Consider the following 18,735-nt stretch of genomic DNA (forward strand, 5'->3'; position numbering starts at 1 on the left):
AGCTGGAATTGGTCGGAACGTATTTGACACATCTTCCTCCGGCCATTGGGTCTATGAAATAAGGATGAGGATAAGGATAATATTTTGCAAAGAGCTGGCGTGTCCATAGATTAAAGCAAATCAATGTCAAAAGTAACAATTCTTTCAGTCTCAGAATCGTTCACCGGTCTATTTTTGTTGTCAGCTTTGTTAATATTTTCTGTAGTTTCAGTCTGGTATTGTCATCTGGGCTATACAATATAATGTCATCTGGGCAATACAATAGAATGTCATATGGGCTATACAATAGAATGTCATATGGGCTATACAATAGAATGTCATCTGGGCTATCGCTTACCTACTATCACTGGTTCCAGTAGCTTTCCAAGTTTTGGTTGCATCTTGCCAAGTTCTCTTCTGCTCATAATGAAAAACCTTGACATTTCCACGCAGCACGAGTCAACATCGCAGTCATTGTCTGCTTCGCAGTTGCTCTGCAACTATCAGTTCTCGTTTGTGCGAATATTGTGCATCTTCATGTATTAATATGCAGAGCTTTACTAGTAAGTAATCACAAGAGATATTGTAAATAATGTAAGTCTGGTGTATTCAAATGTATGGTTGAACATGACTTACCCCTTCAAGAAAGGCGCTGGCAATTGATACACCAACAAAGGCAAGTATTACCACCTTCATGTTTGAGACAGAATTCGTTTCTGCTGGTCTCATCCTATCTCGGTAATATTGTCTGGGAGATGACATACGCTGCTTCAACGTCAAAGGATTTATCTCCTTTGTTTTCAGTCGCTATTATTAATAATAGCCATTTGATAAGATGCAGGAGGAAGTGATTTGTTTCCGCTTGTAGTTGCATCCTGTTTTGAAACTAAAGTGCATTGTAAATTTGTTTGCTAGTCGACATTCCTACTTTTAAAACACTATTAGTATCAATGGTAAACATTGTTTCAGGTTTGCTACAAGCAATAGTATTATCTCTTTAAATAAAACGAATAAAGCAAATCTCAACTGACGAGAACACCTATTCATTGTTGCCATCCATACATCCCAAACCAGATACTAGAACAAACATTGCTTCAAAAGACACATTCAGTTGTCTTTATCCCATGCTGAAAACAGGCGCAATATTCAATTGCTCATTTTGATAAACATTTATTTGAGGCATTGTAGTTAGCTGCCCAATAAAGGTTTTTGCTAATATGGTATAGAGTAAAGGTGCTTGTCTTCATTTCGAGGCAGGCTGGCCTCTGTGAATTTTGCTTGTGGCTTAAGACTTAGTAGTATTCCTCTCACACCAGGACTCACCTGAAATATGAAAATGGACATTCCATGAATTGAACAAATGAGCTGATGGTCGGTTGTATCCGCAGGGTCTTTTAGTAACCTGTCTGCTCAAACATACCAGGTCTATCAATGAAGTCTCTTTTCCCAAGTCCATCAGCTGGAATATGTGGTGGGATTCTTGGAATGGAATTTGTAGTAGTTCCTGTCTCGGGATAGTAGACACACTGAGAGTCTGGTTCACACCCACATCCAGCGAATGCAGGGTAGTGGCAGCTTTCTCCTACTTTCACATAGTTGACACATTTTCCTGTTTCAAAATAAATTGTTATCAGTTACGAGTTCTTATTTGGGTATGGAGAGGGTTTCAGGGCAAATGTAATGAAATGAAGCATTAGTTTAGTATGTAACCGTAGCGGTAACTGTATCAGATCGCAATGCAGGTGTATTGCTTTCTAAACATCACATGTAAAATTTCTGTGATTGGTTACTCAGTATAGCCAGGCAAAACAACTACGATGTTAACCGCAACTCATTGACATCAATAGAAGTAGTCGATACCGAAATCAAGTCAAATTCAAATTGATAATTCATGCAGTGAACAAAATCTGTTTCTGATTCTTATGTTATACAAATGTTACATTGCTGCATATACAATGCTACATTAAAATTAAACCAATTGAAAAATATTAATAGCATTTCTACTCGACTCTTATGACCATCTCACCGGGCCATGTGGCTGGATCATATTCAGCACCAGCTACATCACAGCTGATAATAGGGGCAGGTGCCCCTGTAGGAGAGCTGATGGTAGGGGCAGATGCTCCTACCATCAGCGTTGATGTAGGGGCTGGTGCTTTTAGGTAAATAATCAATTTTGTCTGTTTGTGCGATCGCTGCTAATAGACCCCACCCGTGCTCACCTTGTCGCCTCTTCGGCTTGACAGGTTCAAGAATATCGTCAGGCGGTGACTCACGCTTGCTAACTATAAAAAATCTATGTTCTGGCACACAGCATTGAATTCCCAACTTGCAGTCATCATCTGTGTCACAGTCCAGAATCAACTAGAACAACAAAGGCAACCAGTTTATTCTATTTAATTATGTCAAGAAGTTATAATTGATAAACTAATACTTTAAGATAGATTCTTAACACGGGCAAGCTCGCTCTTCACAACCTTTTGAAATAATACAAGTATAACCTACCTCTTCAAGGAAAGCATTCGCGACAGAGATGGCAAAAACAGCAAATATAACACCTTTCATGTTGAAATTGGGCTGTGGTACTGAATGTCTCATACTGCTTTCAAATATTTTATGGGAGTCAACATGTGGTCCTTGCAATTACGCTCTTCTTGCGCCACACAAGTGACGCATGCCTTGTTTATTGCTAATTTCAAATTGTTGTCAATAGTCTACCTTCACCATTTCGTGTTAAATGCATGTAATCGTATTTGATTCGATAGAAAATAATAAATCTTTTTTTTTTTATTTCAAATAAATGGAATTTTTCAATTTATTGGTAGCTATACCCATCTGTAGCGAAGGATACTAGTCTTAATCATTGAGAATCTTACCAAACAATCAGTTTTAATGGTTTTGTTATGTATTTCTTGTTCGCCAATATTAGTTTTTGATATTTTCCTAATTTAAAGTTTTTCAAAGTATGCTTATCCTTTAGATTGTGATTGAACAGCCATTTTTGCTTATACCCTGCAGTTTTTATACTGTCTGACTAGCACCTCCTCATACATAATCCTTTAGTCAAACTGCTCAAAGTTGAATACATCATTGTTATACCAGTCATTTTTATGTATGTAACTTTTACAAAGTTTAGAATTGTAGTTATTTTATGTCACAGTTGCAGTGTTTTGCACAACTTAATCTACTGCATTAGCCTTTTTAGCAATCATCCAAAGATTAATCTTACTTTTGCATCTATTCGTAGGTCAGGGCAGCAATAATTCGGGAGGTCAAAGTGGCTCAATGAGTGTCAGCGTTCCTAATTTAACATCGAGTCGACAGGAGACGATGAGCCTGCTCGAATCTTTTGCGAATCTCGCTAGTCGTAACCTTGGGTGCAATAACAAGTCTCACACTACAGCGAGTACTCTTCTCAGGGCGTTGAGTTGTAATCGTGCCACAACAGGTCAGTCCCTGGTTTCTCATTTCATCCAAAGTTTATGGAGTTGAAACTAGTGAGACTGTGGCATGTGTTGTTGTATCAAACATTTACCAAACGTTACTTTCTGTTGTGTAATTGATAGTCTGTTTATTTTGGTCAGGTTTGCTTATGGCCATTAACTTAAATTATTAGATTTCATCAATATTTGCTTTCTAGTCATTACTTGCTATTTACTTGTCATCATTTGTCACCCTCTGTATTCCTTGCTTGTCAGCCACTAGCCATCACTTGTCAGCCGCTAGCCATCACTTGTCAGCCACTATACATCACTTGTCAGTCACTAAACATCACTTGTCAGCCACTAAACATCACTTGTCAGCCACTAGCCATCACTTGTCAGCCACTAGCCGTCACTTGTCAGACACTAGGCGTCACTTGTCAGACACTAGTCGTCACTTGTCAGACACTAGTCTTCACTTGTCAGCCACTAGTCTTCACTTGTCAGCCACTAAACATCACTTGTCAGCCACTAAACATCACTTGTCAGCCACTAACCGTCACTTGTCAGCCACTAACCATCACTTGTCAGCCACTAGCCGTCACTTGTCAGCCACTAGCCGTCACTTGTCAGCCACTAGCCGTCACTTGTCAGCCACTAGCCATCACTTGTCAGACACTAGTCTTCACTTGTCAGACACTAGTCTTCACTTGTCAGACACTAGTCGTCAATAGTCAGCCACTAGCAGTCACTCGCTAACTACTAGCCATCACTTGTCAGTCATCTGCTTGAAATGAATTATTGAAAAAGTACAACTTTAACACATGCTGGCTTTCATATGAACTGTTGATCTGTCAGCAGGGTTAGGGCAGGCCCCACACTTTCCTCATAACCAATACTAAAAAGGATGCAAAAAACAAACATGTGTATACCACACGAGGATTTGCTTACTGCTTGACTGCTAACACTATAATTACTGGGTTTCCATGCTTCGGATGGATTCGGAGTTGACCTCTGCTAATGAATTCGCACCTTACCTTTCCAACGGTTCAGAGTTGCACTTATCAATTTTTCCTAGACTAGCGATGTACTCCTCCAAATGGAACTTCTTTAAATAGACTCGCTTTTGGGTCACGATCGCTTTGCAATTCATGCTTTGAATACTTGTTGCGCTAACTCAGCCTGGATAACTGATGAGTATTTTCTTTACCGCTGCCCTCTATATTACAACACAGCAACAGAATTTGTTACAATGAAATAAATAAAAAGGTAATTATCTCATTATCATCGCATGAGCAGCCATCGTTTGCGATAGTTGTTAGAAGAGACCTGTGTGGTGAAGTGATGAAATGCCCTGAATTTTTACCTCCGCTGGAGAGAGCTTAGCCTAATATTATCGATTTGAATCCATCAGCAGTGAGCGGTTTTGCGTCGTTGAACAGTGGTCTCCCTGCGAAAGGTCTCCTTGGGGAAGGTCTCCCTGCGAAAGTCTTCGCACAAATTTAGTGAAGCGAAATGGCATCAAATTCGTTCGGATTTGACCGGTTTTATGATTCGGCGTGAAAGAAGCGCTGAATCCATTTGAAGCATGGAAGAAAAGCCAGTAATTGTGCGCTGTCATATATTGGTGAAAAAACATCTAGAGATGGACATGGCATGGCACCATTAAAACACATGTGTAATGATTTTTAGATACTCTGTTGAGTGCAGCCCAAAGCTTTCCCAATCTGAACAACTCCAGTAGCCCCGCAGGGACAAATGCTCCCTCAGCCGGTCAAAGACAGCAACAAAGCCTGTTATCTCTTTCTCAGACTATGGCTCTATCTCTAACCAACTCTAGTGACAGTGAAGCCGACTTCCTAGATTCGTGCCAAGCGCAGGTATTTCACCTTAAATTTACTTTTATTTTAAGCTCTTTATCAAATGTAGGTACTGCTTGAAAGCTTTTAAATGGATGCGTCGGTGCTCATCCTACCACTTGAATGTTAGAGAATGTGTAGCCCAATCTTCAAGTAGGAAAGTTCAACTTATTATCAAATTTGTGCTATCTCATCGTCATTCAGTGCTTGTGATTGGAGACTCAGTTTACGGTGCCATTACATAAAATAGATAAAACCCATTATTGGTTATCACACATTGTCATTTGCTATCAGACGTCACTGATGTTTACAGGCGCTGCTAGAAGGAATAGAAGATGATGACATGGCTGAGGAGCAAGAGAACACAGAAGATGATGATGAAGAGGAAGAGGAAGACGATATGAATCTTGACGATGAGATGTACAATGAGCCAATGGTATGTTTGTATAGGTTGGAGGAATACCATAGAGTTATGGTATGTCCGTTAGAGGAGTACCATAGAGTTATGGTATGTCCGTTAGAGGAGTACCATAGAGTTATGGTATGTCTGTTATAGGAATATCATAGAGTTATAGTATGTCTGTTAGAGGAGTACCATAGAGTTATGGTATGTCTGTTAGAGGAGTACCATAGAGTTATGGTATGTGCGTTAGAGCAGTACCATAGAGTTATGGTATGTCTGTTATAGGAATATCATAAAGTTATAATATGTCCTGTTAGAGAAGTACCATAGAGTTATGGTATGTCTGTTAGAGGAGTACCATAGAGTTATGGTATGTCTGTTATAGGAATATCATAGAGTTATAGTATGTCTGTTGGAGGAGTACCATAGAGTTATGGTATGTCTGTTATAGGAGTACCATAGAGTTATGGTATGTCTGTTAGAGGAGTACCATAGAGTTATGGTATGTCCGTTAGAGGAGTACCATAGAGTTATGGTATGTCTGTTATAGGAATACCATAGAGTTATGATATGTCCCTTAAAGGAATATCATAGAGCTATGATATGTCCCTTAAAGGATTATCATAGAGCTATGATATGTCCCTTAAAGGAATATCATAGAGTTGTCCGTTAGAGGAATATCATAGAGTTATAGTATTCGTGTATAGGTTGTTGTTGGAGGAATACCATCAAGTTAGACATCTTTTTTTACCAATAAACGTGTCATACACCTGTCTATGCCAGATCTATATCATGCAGTTTCTCTGTTACAGTTGGCTTGCAGCGCGTTTCTGGTACACGTATCTATATTATTACCATAGACATACCGGCAAAGTATTGCTGATAGTAATTGGTATTTTTTGTGGTTTTACTCATCCAGCATGAATAGTGGTGCTCAATTATATACAAGCATAGTTAAATATCAACTTATGATTACCAGTGCTTTTTAGCATATGATGTCGAAATTTGACTTAACACCCAATGTAGTTTCTATCATCCAATGTCTAAAATTTCATGAGACGTTTTTGTTCAGGAGGTAAAAGTGTAAAAAATTTATTGAAATGAGAAATAAAGCACCAAAATCATAAACAATATATATTATAATGATTTAAAGCATGTATATTATATGTTATGATACGTTACCTCTATTCATTCTATCACAAACTTACAAATAGCCAAGTCTTTACTGTCGTGGACCTGTTTCTCATATGAAGTAACATTAAAAAACCCTTTTTGCTCATTATTCCTTTATCAACTTTTATTGGTCACTGTTTACATAAAATTCATGTTTTTGCATTTAGTTTTTGCTTTATTCTTAATTCTTTATTGCTGTCTTTGAGCCCTAGAAGAAGCTGTCTTTGAAGTAATTAAATAATATACATTATATTCTTTAGGAAAAATTTGCACCAAAGTTAGATCGCTTAAGATTTATTAAGCAGAAATTATAATGGAGTAATTTTTTATGTCAAGATTTGGCTGTACGTATATTGCTCGTGTTTGGTGTAGGACGAAGATGAAGACGTGAACTGTACAGAGAGCAGACGCCGGTCGTGGGATGATGACTTTGTGCTAAAGAGACAGTTCTCCGCTTTAGTTCCTGCATTCGATCCTCGACCGGGTAGAACAAATGTAAATCAGACCCAAGACTTTCATGTGCCCGCACCTGGAGAGCCTGAGGCTATGGAGTGTAGCCAATCGGAAAGTGGGCATGCAGAACCTAGGCTACATTTGAGCATTAGAGGGCCGAGTTGTACGGGGGTAAGTTAAACAGCCCAGATATGAGACCAAAGTGCTAGTTTTATGGCAATTCAGAAACCTTTTTCTAATAATGATTGCCATCAATGTTTTTAAGTGCGTCTGTTTGTTCTGACTATTGCACTGGTTTTTACAGATGTCTGATATTGAAATACCCTTGGACGACCCAAACGCGACGCTATTCAAGTATATTCAGCAGCTCACTCTCATGGGCCCAATGAACAGCCGGGCAGAGCGATTGAAGAGGGCATGGGACCCAACATACACACTGATTTACAGAGATGTTACTACACCGGCTTCTCAACCCAAAAGACAAGAGAACACCGTTGTAAGGCCTTCATTTCTTTCAAGTCTGTTAACTATTGTGAAAAATGTCTGCTTTATCTAGTAATCTTTTGTTGTACCCAACTCTTGTTGCATGTACTCAACTATTTCTATTGGAAATAAGCTAACTAAAAAAAAATGGCTTTTTATATTGTGCCAAATAGCTCCTAAAATTAAATACTGGGCATTGTCCTGTTGCCAAACTTGAGACCAATGAATGGAGACCCTTTTGTTGTTGGTTTATTTAGGGTCGTTGGACCATGGGATTCGTTGCCCACTATCTCGGCACTGACCAGCTCCCAAAGTCGGAACTCATCAACTATCTCAAGGCTAATGCAGACGAAACTTTCCTGACAAGATGGCGACTGAGTGGCACCTGCAAGACGGTCAAAAAGATGAGAAACTGCTCACAGTTGATAGCTGCCTACAAGGTCAGTCAGCGTGTGTTTATCTCGGATCAATTTCTTGTCATAATTTTCAGATGGCTCATAGAGTCAGTTGATCTGTAGCCATGCAAGAAATAATTTTAATGATACAGATGTGGTGTTGTGATACCATCTTTAATGATACAGATGTGGTGTTGTGATACCATCTTTAATGATACAGATGTGGTGTTGTGATACCATCTTTAATGATACAGATGTGGTGTTGTGATACCATCTTTAATGATACAGATGTGGTGTTGTGATACCATCTTTAATGATACAGATGTGGTGTTGTGATACCATCTTTAATGATACAGATGTGGTGTTGTGATACCATCTTTAATGATACAGATGTGGTGTTGTGATACCATCTTTAATGATACAGATGTGGTGTTGTGATACCATCTTTAATGATACAGATGTGGTGTTGTGATACCATCTTTAATGATACAGATGTGGTGTTGTGATACCATCTACATTATGAACAAATTTTTAAATGAGGTTCCCAATGGCGTTTGGATCACTTACATGCCATGGCTTTAGTAACGGTATCATTACTATCTGCTTGAAATGACATAGTCGTGATCTATTATGCAAGGTTGTTAGTGAAATTCAAATACAAGACGACCCAATTATTACGTCCCGAGTGATTTTAGTTACTTCTGGTGACCAACCAATTTGGCAGCCATTAATAAGCTCGAGTCTTAGCATTGGTTGATTTTGAATTTTTTATTTTCCATTTGCTTCACAAATTGATGGCTTTCTATTGCAGGATTTCTTAAGAACATTCGGGTCGAAGCTTGCCGAGGAGCAGAGGATACGAGATCTGAGCTTGAGCAGAAGGAGAGTGTTGAGCACCATAGACACGGAGTACCATTTGCATGACTGTTCTGTTGATGATGTCCTTAGGCTGTTACAGTTACTCTACGTCATCTCTCTCGAGCACAATGAATGTGAGTTCAATTCGTGACTATCGGCGCTGCCCTTTTCAGTTCCTTATCATATCGGCCTTTAATTTCCTTTCATTTACACTTTTTGAATCTCTGTTTTTCCCTATTTTACCATTCTTGTCACATCCACTCTTTCTCAGCCTCTGTAAACCTAACATACCTTCCAGAAGATTTTGGTCTCAAGCTTTGGACAAAGATTCGCAGCTTGAGCCAATGAGACTGCACAGAGGTTAGAATTATTACGTCTGTAATATTTCGTGTAGCATTCTTTCTATGTCACCAAGGAGGTTGGGCGCTTGTTACAGCGACAGCTCAAGACAAGGTGGAGTTTGATGTCGAGTCTGACAAGTTTGTCAGCAAGAAACTGACCAATAAGATCACACAGCAGCTGAGCGACTGCCTCGTACTCGCGAGCATGGCACTGCCTGATTGGTGTGAGCGACTTACAAAATGGTGTCCCATGCTTTTCTCTTATGATCTTAGAAGCCTCTATTTCAACTACACAGCTTATGGTACATCAAGGTGGGTCTATAGGTAACCTTTGCAACTTCTTATTGAGCCTTAGGCCTTTCGAAATACCTCTTTATGTGAACCTGGCCTATTACCCACAGCTACAGGTTAGCCTAGAGTTTAAGGGATATTACGAGTTTCTTTAGTGAACAGTTCTAGTTTGTCAACTTGAAAGATGGTAGGTCTTTGTGAAGATAAGAAAACCATATTATATTACTTTTCAGCAATGGAAATGTTAGGTGTATGAATAGATCACATTTGCAGTTGAATATATTTTGATCACATATCATTTGCTGAAGAAGGACATTCGGTAAACCAAACAATTTGCAGAGTTCTATGAGTAAGTACTTGATCAATTAATTTATTACGTGTCTTTGTTTATTAATTTATTGCACAAAAACATAACAACACTAGGTATTTAAAAAACTTGAATTGTTCAGTTATAACATAATTCGCCATTGAAAAGTTTTATTGGGTTAATTAAGACACTTGGCTAAAAGTATATTCTGGTTTTTGTTCAAAAATATTGTCATTGCTAGGCACCATCAACACAACTGTGACTGCTGGCTGCAACTGCTATCTCTTCTGTTATCTCCTTTTACAATAATCATACACACGTATTGTTTCTCTGTGAACATGCAGGTTTGTATATAGCATAAGTGTCTATAGCAAACATGCTTCAATTCATCCTTCATGATCATTGTAATTTGTTTAGCTTTTTATGATGTTTGTCTTACTGGAAGGTACAGCAGTGAATGTGTTTACAGGGCCATCATAAGCCTGCAGAATCGTCGAGAGCAAACACAGGACAGGACAAGTGGAACCAAAGTGAGTCGTAGAGAGGACTCTGTTGAGTATCGTGTAGGCCGGCTCAAGCATGAGAGGGTCAAGGTTCCTCGTGGAGAAAATCTACTTCCTTGGGCAATGCAAGTGATGCGGTATCATGCCGAGCGGAAGTCCGTACTGGAGGTATGTTCCTTCATTTCATGTTAGATATTGTCTCTTGTCTGATTAGAGTTTATTAGGTTAGATGTTGTCTCTTGTATGATTAGAGTTTATCAGGTTAGATATTGTCTTTTGTCTGATTAGAGTTTATCATGTTAGACATTGTCTCGTGTCTGATAAAAGTTTATCAGGTTAGATATTGTCTCGTGTCTGATTAGAGTTTATCAGGTTAGATATTGTCTCTTGTCTGATTAGAGTTTATCAGGTTAGATGTTGTCTCTCGTCTGATAGAGTTTATCAGGTTAGACATTGTCTCTTGTCTGATAAGAGTTTATCAGGTTAGACATTGTCCCTTGTCTGATTAGATTTTATCAGGTTAGATATTATCTCTTGTCTGATTAGAGTTTATCAGGTTAGATATTGTCTCTTGTTTGATTAGAGTTTATCTGGTTAGATATTGTCTCATGTCTGATTAGAGTTTATCAGGTTAGATATAATCTCTTGTCTGATTAGAGTTCATCAGGTTAGACATTGTCTCTTGTCTGATTAGAGTTTATCAGGTTAGATATTGTCTCATGTTTGATTAGAATTTATCAGGTTAGATATTGTCTCATGTCTGATTAGAGTTTATCAGGTTAGATATTGTCTCATGTCTGATTAGATTTTATCAGGTTAGATATTGTCTCTTGTCTGATTAGAGTTTATCAGGTTAGATATTGTCTCTTGTCTGATTAGAGTTTATCAGGTTAGATATTGTCTCTCGTCTGATAGAGTTTATCAGGTTAGACATTGTCTCTCGTCTGATAGAGTTTATCAGGTTAGACATTGTCTCTTGTCTGATAAGAGTTTATCATGTTAGATATTGTCTCTTGTCTGATTAGAGTTTATCAGGTTAGGTATTGTCTCTTGTCTGATTAGAGTTTATCATGTTAGATATTGTCTCTTGTTTGATTAGAGTTTATCAGGTTAGATATTGTCTCATGTCTGATTAGAGTTTATCAGGTTAGATAAGGTCTCTTGTCTGATTAGAGTTTATTATGTTAGATATTGTCTCTTGTCTGGTTAGAGTTCATCAGGTTAGATAAGGTTTCTTGTCTGATTAGAGTTTATCAGGTTAGATGAATGGCCTCTTGTCTGATTAGAGTTTATCAGGTTAGATGAATGGCCTCTTGTCTGATTAGAGTTTACCAAGTTAGACATGTATCTTGTCTGATTAGAGTTTACCAAGTTAGACATGTATCTTGTCTGATTATAGTTTACCAAGTTAGACATGTATTTTGTCTGATTAGAGTTGCAGGTTAAAATATCGCACTTGAATTTCATGTCCAGCTTCTATCATCTTCTGATACTGTAAAAGCTTATTTGATCTACAATAGATTGAGTTCACTGAAGAGGAGGGCACAGGTTTGGGTCCGACCCTGGAGTTTTACGCTCTTGTATCTGCTGAGCTCCAGAGGACGTCTCACGCTATGTGGATTACAGATGATGCCGATCATACGGCAGCAGAGAGAGCTGTTGATATAGGTCATGGCATCAAGCCACCTGGCTTTTATATTCAGGTAATATTGGTAGCTGATATATGATTTTTGGCAAGCAATCACAAACACTTTATTGATTAATGATTATTACTTTGGTATGTCTATCTGTAGCCATATTTTTTGTGTGCTATATCTCACAGAACTAATATTTGGTCAAGTTAGTTTCTCCGTCATATCGATGCTCATTGAGTATATCTAGAAGTTTCTCTTTACGCATATAGCGTGCTAGGACAACTGTATATTTTTGGAGGTAGGTTTCATCAGCTCAACACTTTTGGTAAATGACATTTAGATGAGCATTTTTAGCTCTATTAACATGTTTCTGATATTGATCTCTGCAAGTGGTAAATATGTGATGATGAGGAGATTATTCTGTTTTATTTTAGAGAGAAGGGGGTCTTTTTCCTGCCCCTTACCCACAATCGATGGCTCACAAAGTAACTGAGCTATTCAGGTTCTTGGGCTGCCTACTAGCAAAGGCGCTTCAAGATGGCCGGCTAGTGGATATCCCACTGTCACGCCCCTTCATCAAGCTCATGTGTATGGGTGAAGTAGGCAGCAATCTGGCGCGTCACTACGTTGTAGAGCATCACACAGGTGCTGTCTGCGCCGATGAAGATAGTGACACGGATGATGAGATGAAGAGTCCCACTGAGGTATTATTGTTTCCCATTCTCATTAGTTGTTGATATACCGGTCAATATGCCAATAGCCATTGACATATTGGTATTGAACTAGACAATAATGTTTTACAATAGACGCCCTTGTAATGGACACCTCATATAGCATATAACAAATAATTTAGGTAAAGTTTTTGCTTCATGATACTTGAGAAATTCCATATAACAAGTCGATGTAAATTTTCAAATTTAATTTGAATAATGAGGATCCCATAGTTAGCCTTTAAAATGCCATTTTCTCTCTTGCGGCACTTGAAAGAGAAAACGACAAATAGGGGGTATATCTATTCTGTATACTAATACCCTCTTAGTCTAGCACGCTGTGAGAGATCGTCAGGTGTGCCGATAACGCATAGAGAATAAGTAGCTCTGCTATTACATGTTCAGAAATACTTAAGACAGTCGATTGATGCGGATGATAGTATCAGTCTACCAATCTGAATGTCATAAATTAGAGTCTCATTGAAATCAATTTTTTATCTTAGCCTCTAACCCTTCCTTAGGAAAAACAGATGTACAGAAACACACCTCTCTTACGCTTCATAGTAAATATATATTTTATTTCACTTTATTAAAGACATATACAATGTTTTTTTACCATAGATATTGCTATCTAGACAAAATTGGTTTAAATTGACATCGGAGGTGTTCGCTACCCTTAACTTAACATAAAATTACTGTAATCATAAACCCTAAATCAAGTGAAAGCTATGAGATAAAAGAGAAAAGTTGCCAATACAAACCAGTAATACTCCAGTTACTGTACAGTCATTTAATTAAAGTTAGGTTTAGTATTTTCATATTTGAAAGGAAGGGTTCGGGACAATCTTGGAACGATTTAGTATTGGAATAGATACATGTATTTTACTGCTCGTAAAATTGGAACGCATGATTCACGTTGTAGGAGTGTCTGCCGTACTAGAATTTTCTTTAAAAAGAAATGTGGAAGTTTGCAAATAACATAGTTAGATCATAGTTGTGGCTATTCAAATCTGATCATGTTCTTAAATTATTACTTATTTAGCATGAGCTCCCAGCTCCAACCTCTCCAAGGTCACGGGCTGGTTCATCCGAGTGTTCAGAAGTGGCTGTAACACCAGCCTGGTACACATCTATACTTACGGAGGCCGACTTTAGACTGGTCTACCCCAGTAGAGCCCTCTTCATAGAGCAGCTCAAGGAGTTAGCTGAGCACAAGTCCGCTATATTGGCTACTGAGAGCTATAGTGAACGTGAAAAGTATGAACGTCTGCAAGCTCTTCGCATACGTACCGCCACAGGAACAGAGTGCTCTCTGGATGATCTTTGGTAAGTCTGTCTGTCTGTCCACCCGAGTCTAACAAGTCTCGTAGACTGACTCTAGTCACTTAATGGTCTGCTGTTATGGTCAAGTTCTGCGCATGGAGTCTTGTAGCTGTTCTGGTCCCGGAGTTTCCTCCTCCGCTCAGAATTGGTGGGGATATTCCTAGTATGAGAACATAAACGTATCATTATTAAAAATATGATTTTTCTTGGGAGATTTGTTTTGTACTAAATACCTCTCTTCAACTTGTAATTCTATTTTATATAGCCTTGACTTTACATTCAACCCTCCCTCCGATGTCTATGGCTATGAGCTGGTGGAACTGAAGCCGCAAGGCGGTGACTGTCCAGTGACAATAGAAAACTTGGATGAGTACATCGAGCTGGTAACTGAGTTCTGCATGGGATCTGGAATTAGACTTCAACTCGACGCATTCAAAGGTTTGCTTTCTCCTCTAGACATCTTAAGGCATGGCGCGGAATAAATGCCTTGCAGTGGATTCAAACCACACAATCTCTTGTCGTACAGTTATTCCTCGACATGCAAGTGTTCCAACATACGAGAAATTTGAGATACAAGCATATGAAACTGCTATCCATGTGCCCATTAGGTGGCTGAGTATGCAAGAGGCCGTTTACGAGAACAGCATCGCTCGGTCTTTCTCATCGAATCAATTTGAAAAGGTTTTAAAATGTCTGCTTTAAAGTGAAGGTGATGGTGAGGCAAAAACGGCCAAGCCGGAGAATAATAATAAAAAATAAAAACGAAGACAAAATTACAATTACGTTTACTGGAAGAGTAAAAGCTTATTTTTGAGTGGTTGAATAATCAGCTAAGTTCATTTGAGTTGATGTTAGAGTACAGAATGTGTTGCCATTAAATCTCTCTCACCACCAATAGCCGCTATCATTTGTCTTAAAGCTAAGCATTCTATACAGTACTATACATAGTGTTACATTAAATTGCAGATTATAACCACTAGTTAGGTAGTTGTTACTATGTCAATGTAGGTGTTGAATTGGAACAATTAAAAACGCGTTTTTTCATCGAAGTATCCTGTATTTTGGTTTTTTTTTCAGAGAATATGAATGGATTAATTAGTAGTATCTAGTTATTTTATATAGCAAAAATTGATTTGGGGAATTGACACACTAACCCGATCCCAAAATGCGTTATGGTCGTATTTCGACGTATGACTATCACTTAACAATGTTAGTCATTGTTTAGTGGTTAGTCATTTTAGTTGTCATTGATGTACTAGCATTCAGTACATGTTCCCTGACAATATAATATGTAAGGCTAGGTCATATTAATACTTAATGCTTAGCGTTCATTGGAATCAGTATTTTTGTGAGGTTTTTATAATGTTCTAGTTCTTTTCTACTGTCACATCTCCAACAATGATTTCATGTAATACATAGTTGTTTTGTAGCACCAATGATATGTTTCAGAGGGATTCAATGATGTTTTCCCGATGGAGAAGCTTCACTCGTTCAGTCCAAGTGAACTCGTGACCATGCTCTGCGGTGAGCAGTGCCCGCAATGGACAAAAGAGGATATTATACAGTACACAGAACCCAAGCTAGGCTTCAGTAGAGACAGGTTAGTACCTAGCAGATCGGTCACTATTATCAACAGGGGCCGGACCTCTATTCCTTTTTATCGAAGTCATTTGAGGTTAATAGTTATTGTCAACACTCTTATCTCCTCTGCTATTTGTGTACCAAATGTGTTTTGTACCATTAAAAAGTTTTGTTTCTTAATATGGTTAACAATAAATAAGTTATCTACCGAGGGCATCAAGTCTTCTATAATTTTGCTGAGTTAGTATTTTGGTACCCTAGGACACTTATGTATTCGCGGCATCTAACTTTCGCATTTTCGCGGTGTAATCCTCTCGCGAAAATTTAATGAGCGAAACTAAACTATCATAACGAACGAAGTTAAATAGCTTTGTTCATTGATATCCACAATAAAATCGTAATATTAGAAATGCAGGCAACTTTCGTCTGTGGTTAGGACAAATGGGAAATTTCTGGTAAACTCATTATAGCTAATACACCAACTGAGCAGCATGGCAAAGCAATATCAGTTTAGTCGCCGAATTTGTAACTGATGAGGATGAAAGTCTGGTAGGTGAAGTCGTAAAATTGAAGAATAATTATTGCAGTGATGAATTTTATTACTATCCAAAAACAATATCAACCCTCATCAGGTCCAACCACATTATCTCTTTCACTGCCAATCATGTACAAATTCGTTACCGGCCTAGTGCCAGCCATTTTACCAAAATTGCCGATATTGCTTTATGATATGTATACAGTATTTTTCAAGTTCTATTTTAATTATCTGTATAATCACGAAAATCTTAATTGTCTGTTATGTCATCAACAACTAATTACCTGTTTTATGACTCGCGCGGGGTAGTTAATGAACTCACAGAAAAATGTTTGTTTTTAGATTAGAAATTCTCAAACAAAAGTTTAAAATTGCTTCGTTGTTTTAGGCTGATTTTATAGAGAAATCTTCGGACAACACAGTCAATTTCATAAAACACTTAAAGACCGTGGGTTATGTGGTCAACAAATAATAAAATCAGGTTACCAGACAATTGCTGAGAAAGTCAGAAAATGCGTTTATGTCAGTGGCCCCTAGAAAACGCATAAATGCGTTTATGGCAGCGTAAGGGTTATACAGTTTTGGTTGTGCAGTTGGTTGTTACCTATCTATTTTCTTCTTGGGATTCGAGTGTGAAAGTCACGGCGGGAGGGACCTAGACGTCATTGATAGTCTAAGAAACAAATGGCAGCAAGTGATCAAATTGAATTGTCGATCTCAGCCACACATTTCAACCTGTGGTTTACAAATACGAACTATTCCCAAATTGAATTTTTTTCTTATTAGTGAACTGGACCTGAGGAATGTAATGTTTTTTCCACTGCATTTATTTTCACACCACTATATTTTCGCACTAATCAGAGCCGCGAAATTAAGTTGCAGCGAAATTTTACTCTGTGTGCTACTCACGAAACTAAATACTAGCGAAATATAAGTGTCCTAGGGTAGATAAACTAGCATAGTTACAAGATGATAGATTGTAATAGTGCAGTAATTTGTATCTGCTTCATTACTCTTAGACATAATTAGGAAACCTAGGTCAACCTAGGAACGATAAGCTCACTTGACAATGGCACTCATAATCTGTGTTGCTGTCAACACATGTGTAAAAACCTGGTAGTTGTCACTTGTATCTACTAAAGTAAGCCATGTTTAAATAGGGTGTATTAAGGTGTGCTCTAATTAGTTAGTGTCCATTAAGATGAGCTCTGATTGGCTAGTGTTCATTAAGATAGGTTCTGATTGGATTTTTTTTTGCTGCAGTCCGGGATTCTTGCGACTGGTCAATGTTCTGGTGGATATGAATGGAGATGAGAGGAAGGCTTTTCTTCAGTTCACGACTGGCTGTTCATCGCTGCCCCCTGGTGGCCTTGCCAATCTCTACCCTAGATTGACTATAGTCAAAAAGGCTGACAGCAATGACAATACCTATCCTTCGGTTAATACCTGCGTCCATTATCTCAAGTTGCCGGAATATTCTAGCGAGACAGTTCTCAAACAACGACTAACTCATGCTACGATAGAAAAGGGATTCCATCTCAATTAGCTGATGATTTAAACCCAATCATACCGCTTCTGTTTCTGGCTCTGCAAGACCTCCTTTGTCTACAACTAAATCTAACTTTGTGCTTCAAATTATCATTATATGTGTAACAGTATTGTTTATCTGCAAGCTACCTTATTTTTATCTTCAACTATTATATTATGTGCAGCGATGCCCGCATTGCTCTTTACTACATATTTGTATTCCTCAAGAAATATTTTTGTTGCATTTCTTTGGCCGTTATTTATATCTCTATTTGCAAAGGTAGATCTATTAGCTTTAGTCTGAAATAAACTCCTAAAATTCAATTATTCCTTTTACTATTAGTTGGTTGTTAAGTTTTAGAAAATGCAAAAAGCCGATGGAGTGTAATAAAGAATGCAGTGTAGAAAATACAAAAAAGTGGTGTGATGGAATCAATGTCTGTTGCACAATCTCTATAGTTTAGCTGGACTAGAGTGAACAATAGAGTTCTCATGGTATTCTGTAAAAGATGCTGGTATGCATAGTTTAATTCTTCGAGATAATGGCTGTATATCTACTGCCTAAATTAAGCACTCGCGATAAATTCAAGCTCATACTCACCTGATTTTGTGAAAACCTGAATCAGTAAGCCGTGAGGAACGTAGACCTTGAAGAATCCAAACAATAAGAAACATAACTCAAGGTGAAAAGAAGGCCCGTGAAGAACCTCGACCTGAAGTTGAAACTACGGAATCCTATGGAACGTGTGAGATTAAAAGCAGGGGCGGAATTATTATCTTCAAGGTGGGTTCAGTGCATATAACAGCCGATCAAGCGAAGTCTTTGCAATATGAGTTGGACAGTTGCAGTCCTGCTTTACATGCATTTGTTGACTTCCACGTCAATCTAGCCATAACAATATTTTCTTATGTAAATCAGTCAACTAGAACAATATTTGTTAATAGGTAAACATATACG

General features: G+C 38.1%; 2 protein-coding genes across 2 annotated transcripts in view; one reads left to right on the top strand and one right to left on the bottom strand.

Annotated features, from left to right (window-relative positions):
* LOC137400288 (E3 ubiquitin-protein ligase HECTD1-like) overlaps positions 1–18,101 on the top strand; it is a 54,981-nt gene extending 36,880 nt beyond the window's left edge. The window contains exons 29-43 of the mRNA XM_068086619.1: positions 3,227–3,427; positions 5,094–5,281; positions 5,574–5,696; positions 7,209–7,460; positions 7,594–7,785; positions 8,030–8,212; positions 8,979–9,159; positions 9,462–9,678; positions 10,434–10,635; positions 11,988–12,170; positions 12,536–12,805; positions 13,854–14,137; positions 14,400–14,572; positions 15,584–15,734; positions 17,514–18,101. Coding sequence (XP_067942720.1) covers positions 3,227–3,427; positions 5,094–5,281; positions 5,574–5,696; positions 7,209–7,460; positions 7,594–7,785; positions 8,030–8,212; positions 8,979–9,159; positions 9,462–9,678; positions 10,434–10,635; positions 11,988–12,170; positions 12,536–12,805; positions 13,854–14,137; positions 14,400–14,572; positions 15,584–15,734; positions 17,514–17,796 — 3,083 coding nt within the window. The 3' untranslated portion in view covers positions 17,797–18,101. The remainder of the gene's footprint in view (positions 1–3,226; positions 3,428–5,093; positions 5,282–5,573; positions 5,697–7,208; positions 7,461–7,593; positions 7,786–8,029; positions 8,213–8,978; positions 9,160–9,461; positions 9,679–10,433; positions 10,636–11,987; positions 12,171–12,535; positions 12,806–13,853; positions 14,138–14,399; positions 14,573–15,583; positions 15,735–17,513) is intronic.
* Positions 1,199–2,549, bottom strand: LOC137400289 (uncharacterized). The gene is made up of 4 exons (XM_068086620.1): positions 2,485–2,549; positions 2,202–2,343; positions 1,400–1,588; positions 1,199–1,302 (listed from the first exon to the last, which is right to left on the bottom strand). The coding sequence occupies exons 1-4, from the start codon at positions 2,542–2,544 to the stop codon at positions 1,265–1,267; spliced, it is 429 nt and encodes a 142-aa protein (XP_067942721.1). The 5' UTR covers positions 2,545–2,549; the 3' UTR covers positions 1,199–1,264.
* Positions 18,102–18,735: the final 634 nt, after the last annotated feature.

Source organism: Watersipora subatra, chromosome 7 (assembly GCF_963576615.1).
Source record: "Watersipora subatra chromosome 7, tzWatSuba1.1, whole genome shotgun sequence".
Classification (NCBI taxonomy): domain Eukaryota; kingdom Metazoa; phylum Bryozoa; class Gymnolaemata; order Cheilostomatida; family Watersiporidae; genus Watersipora; species Watersipora subatra.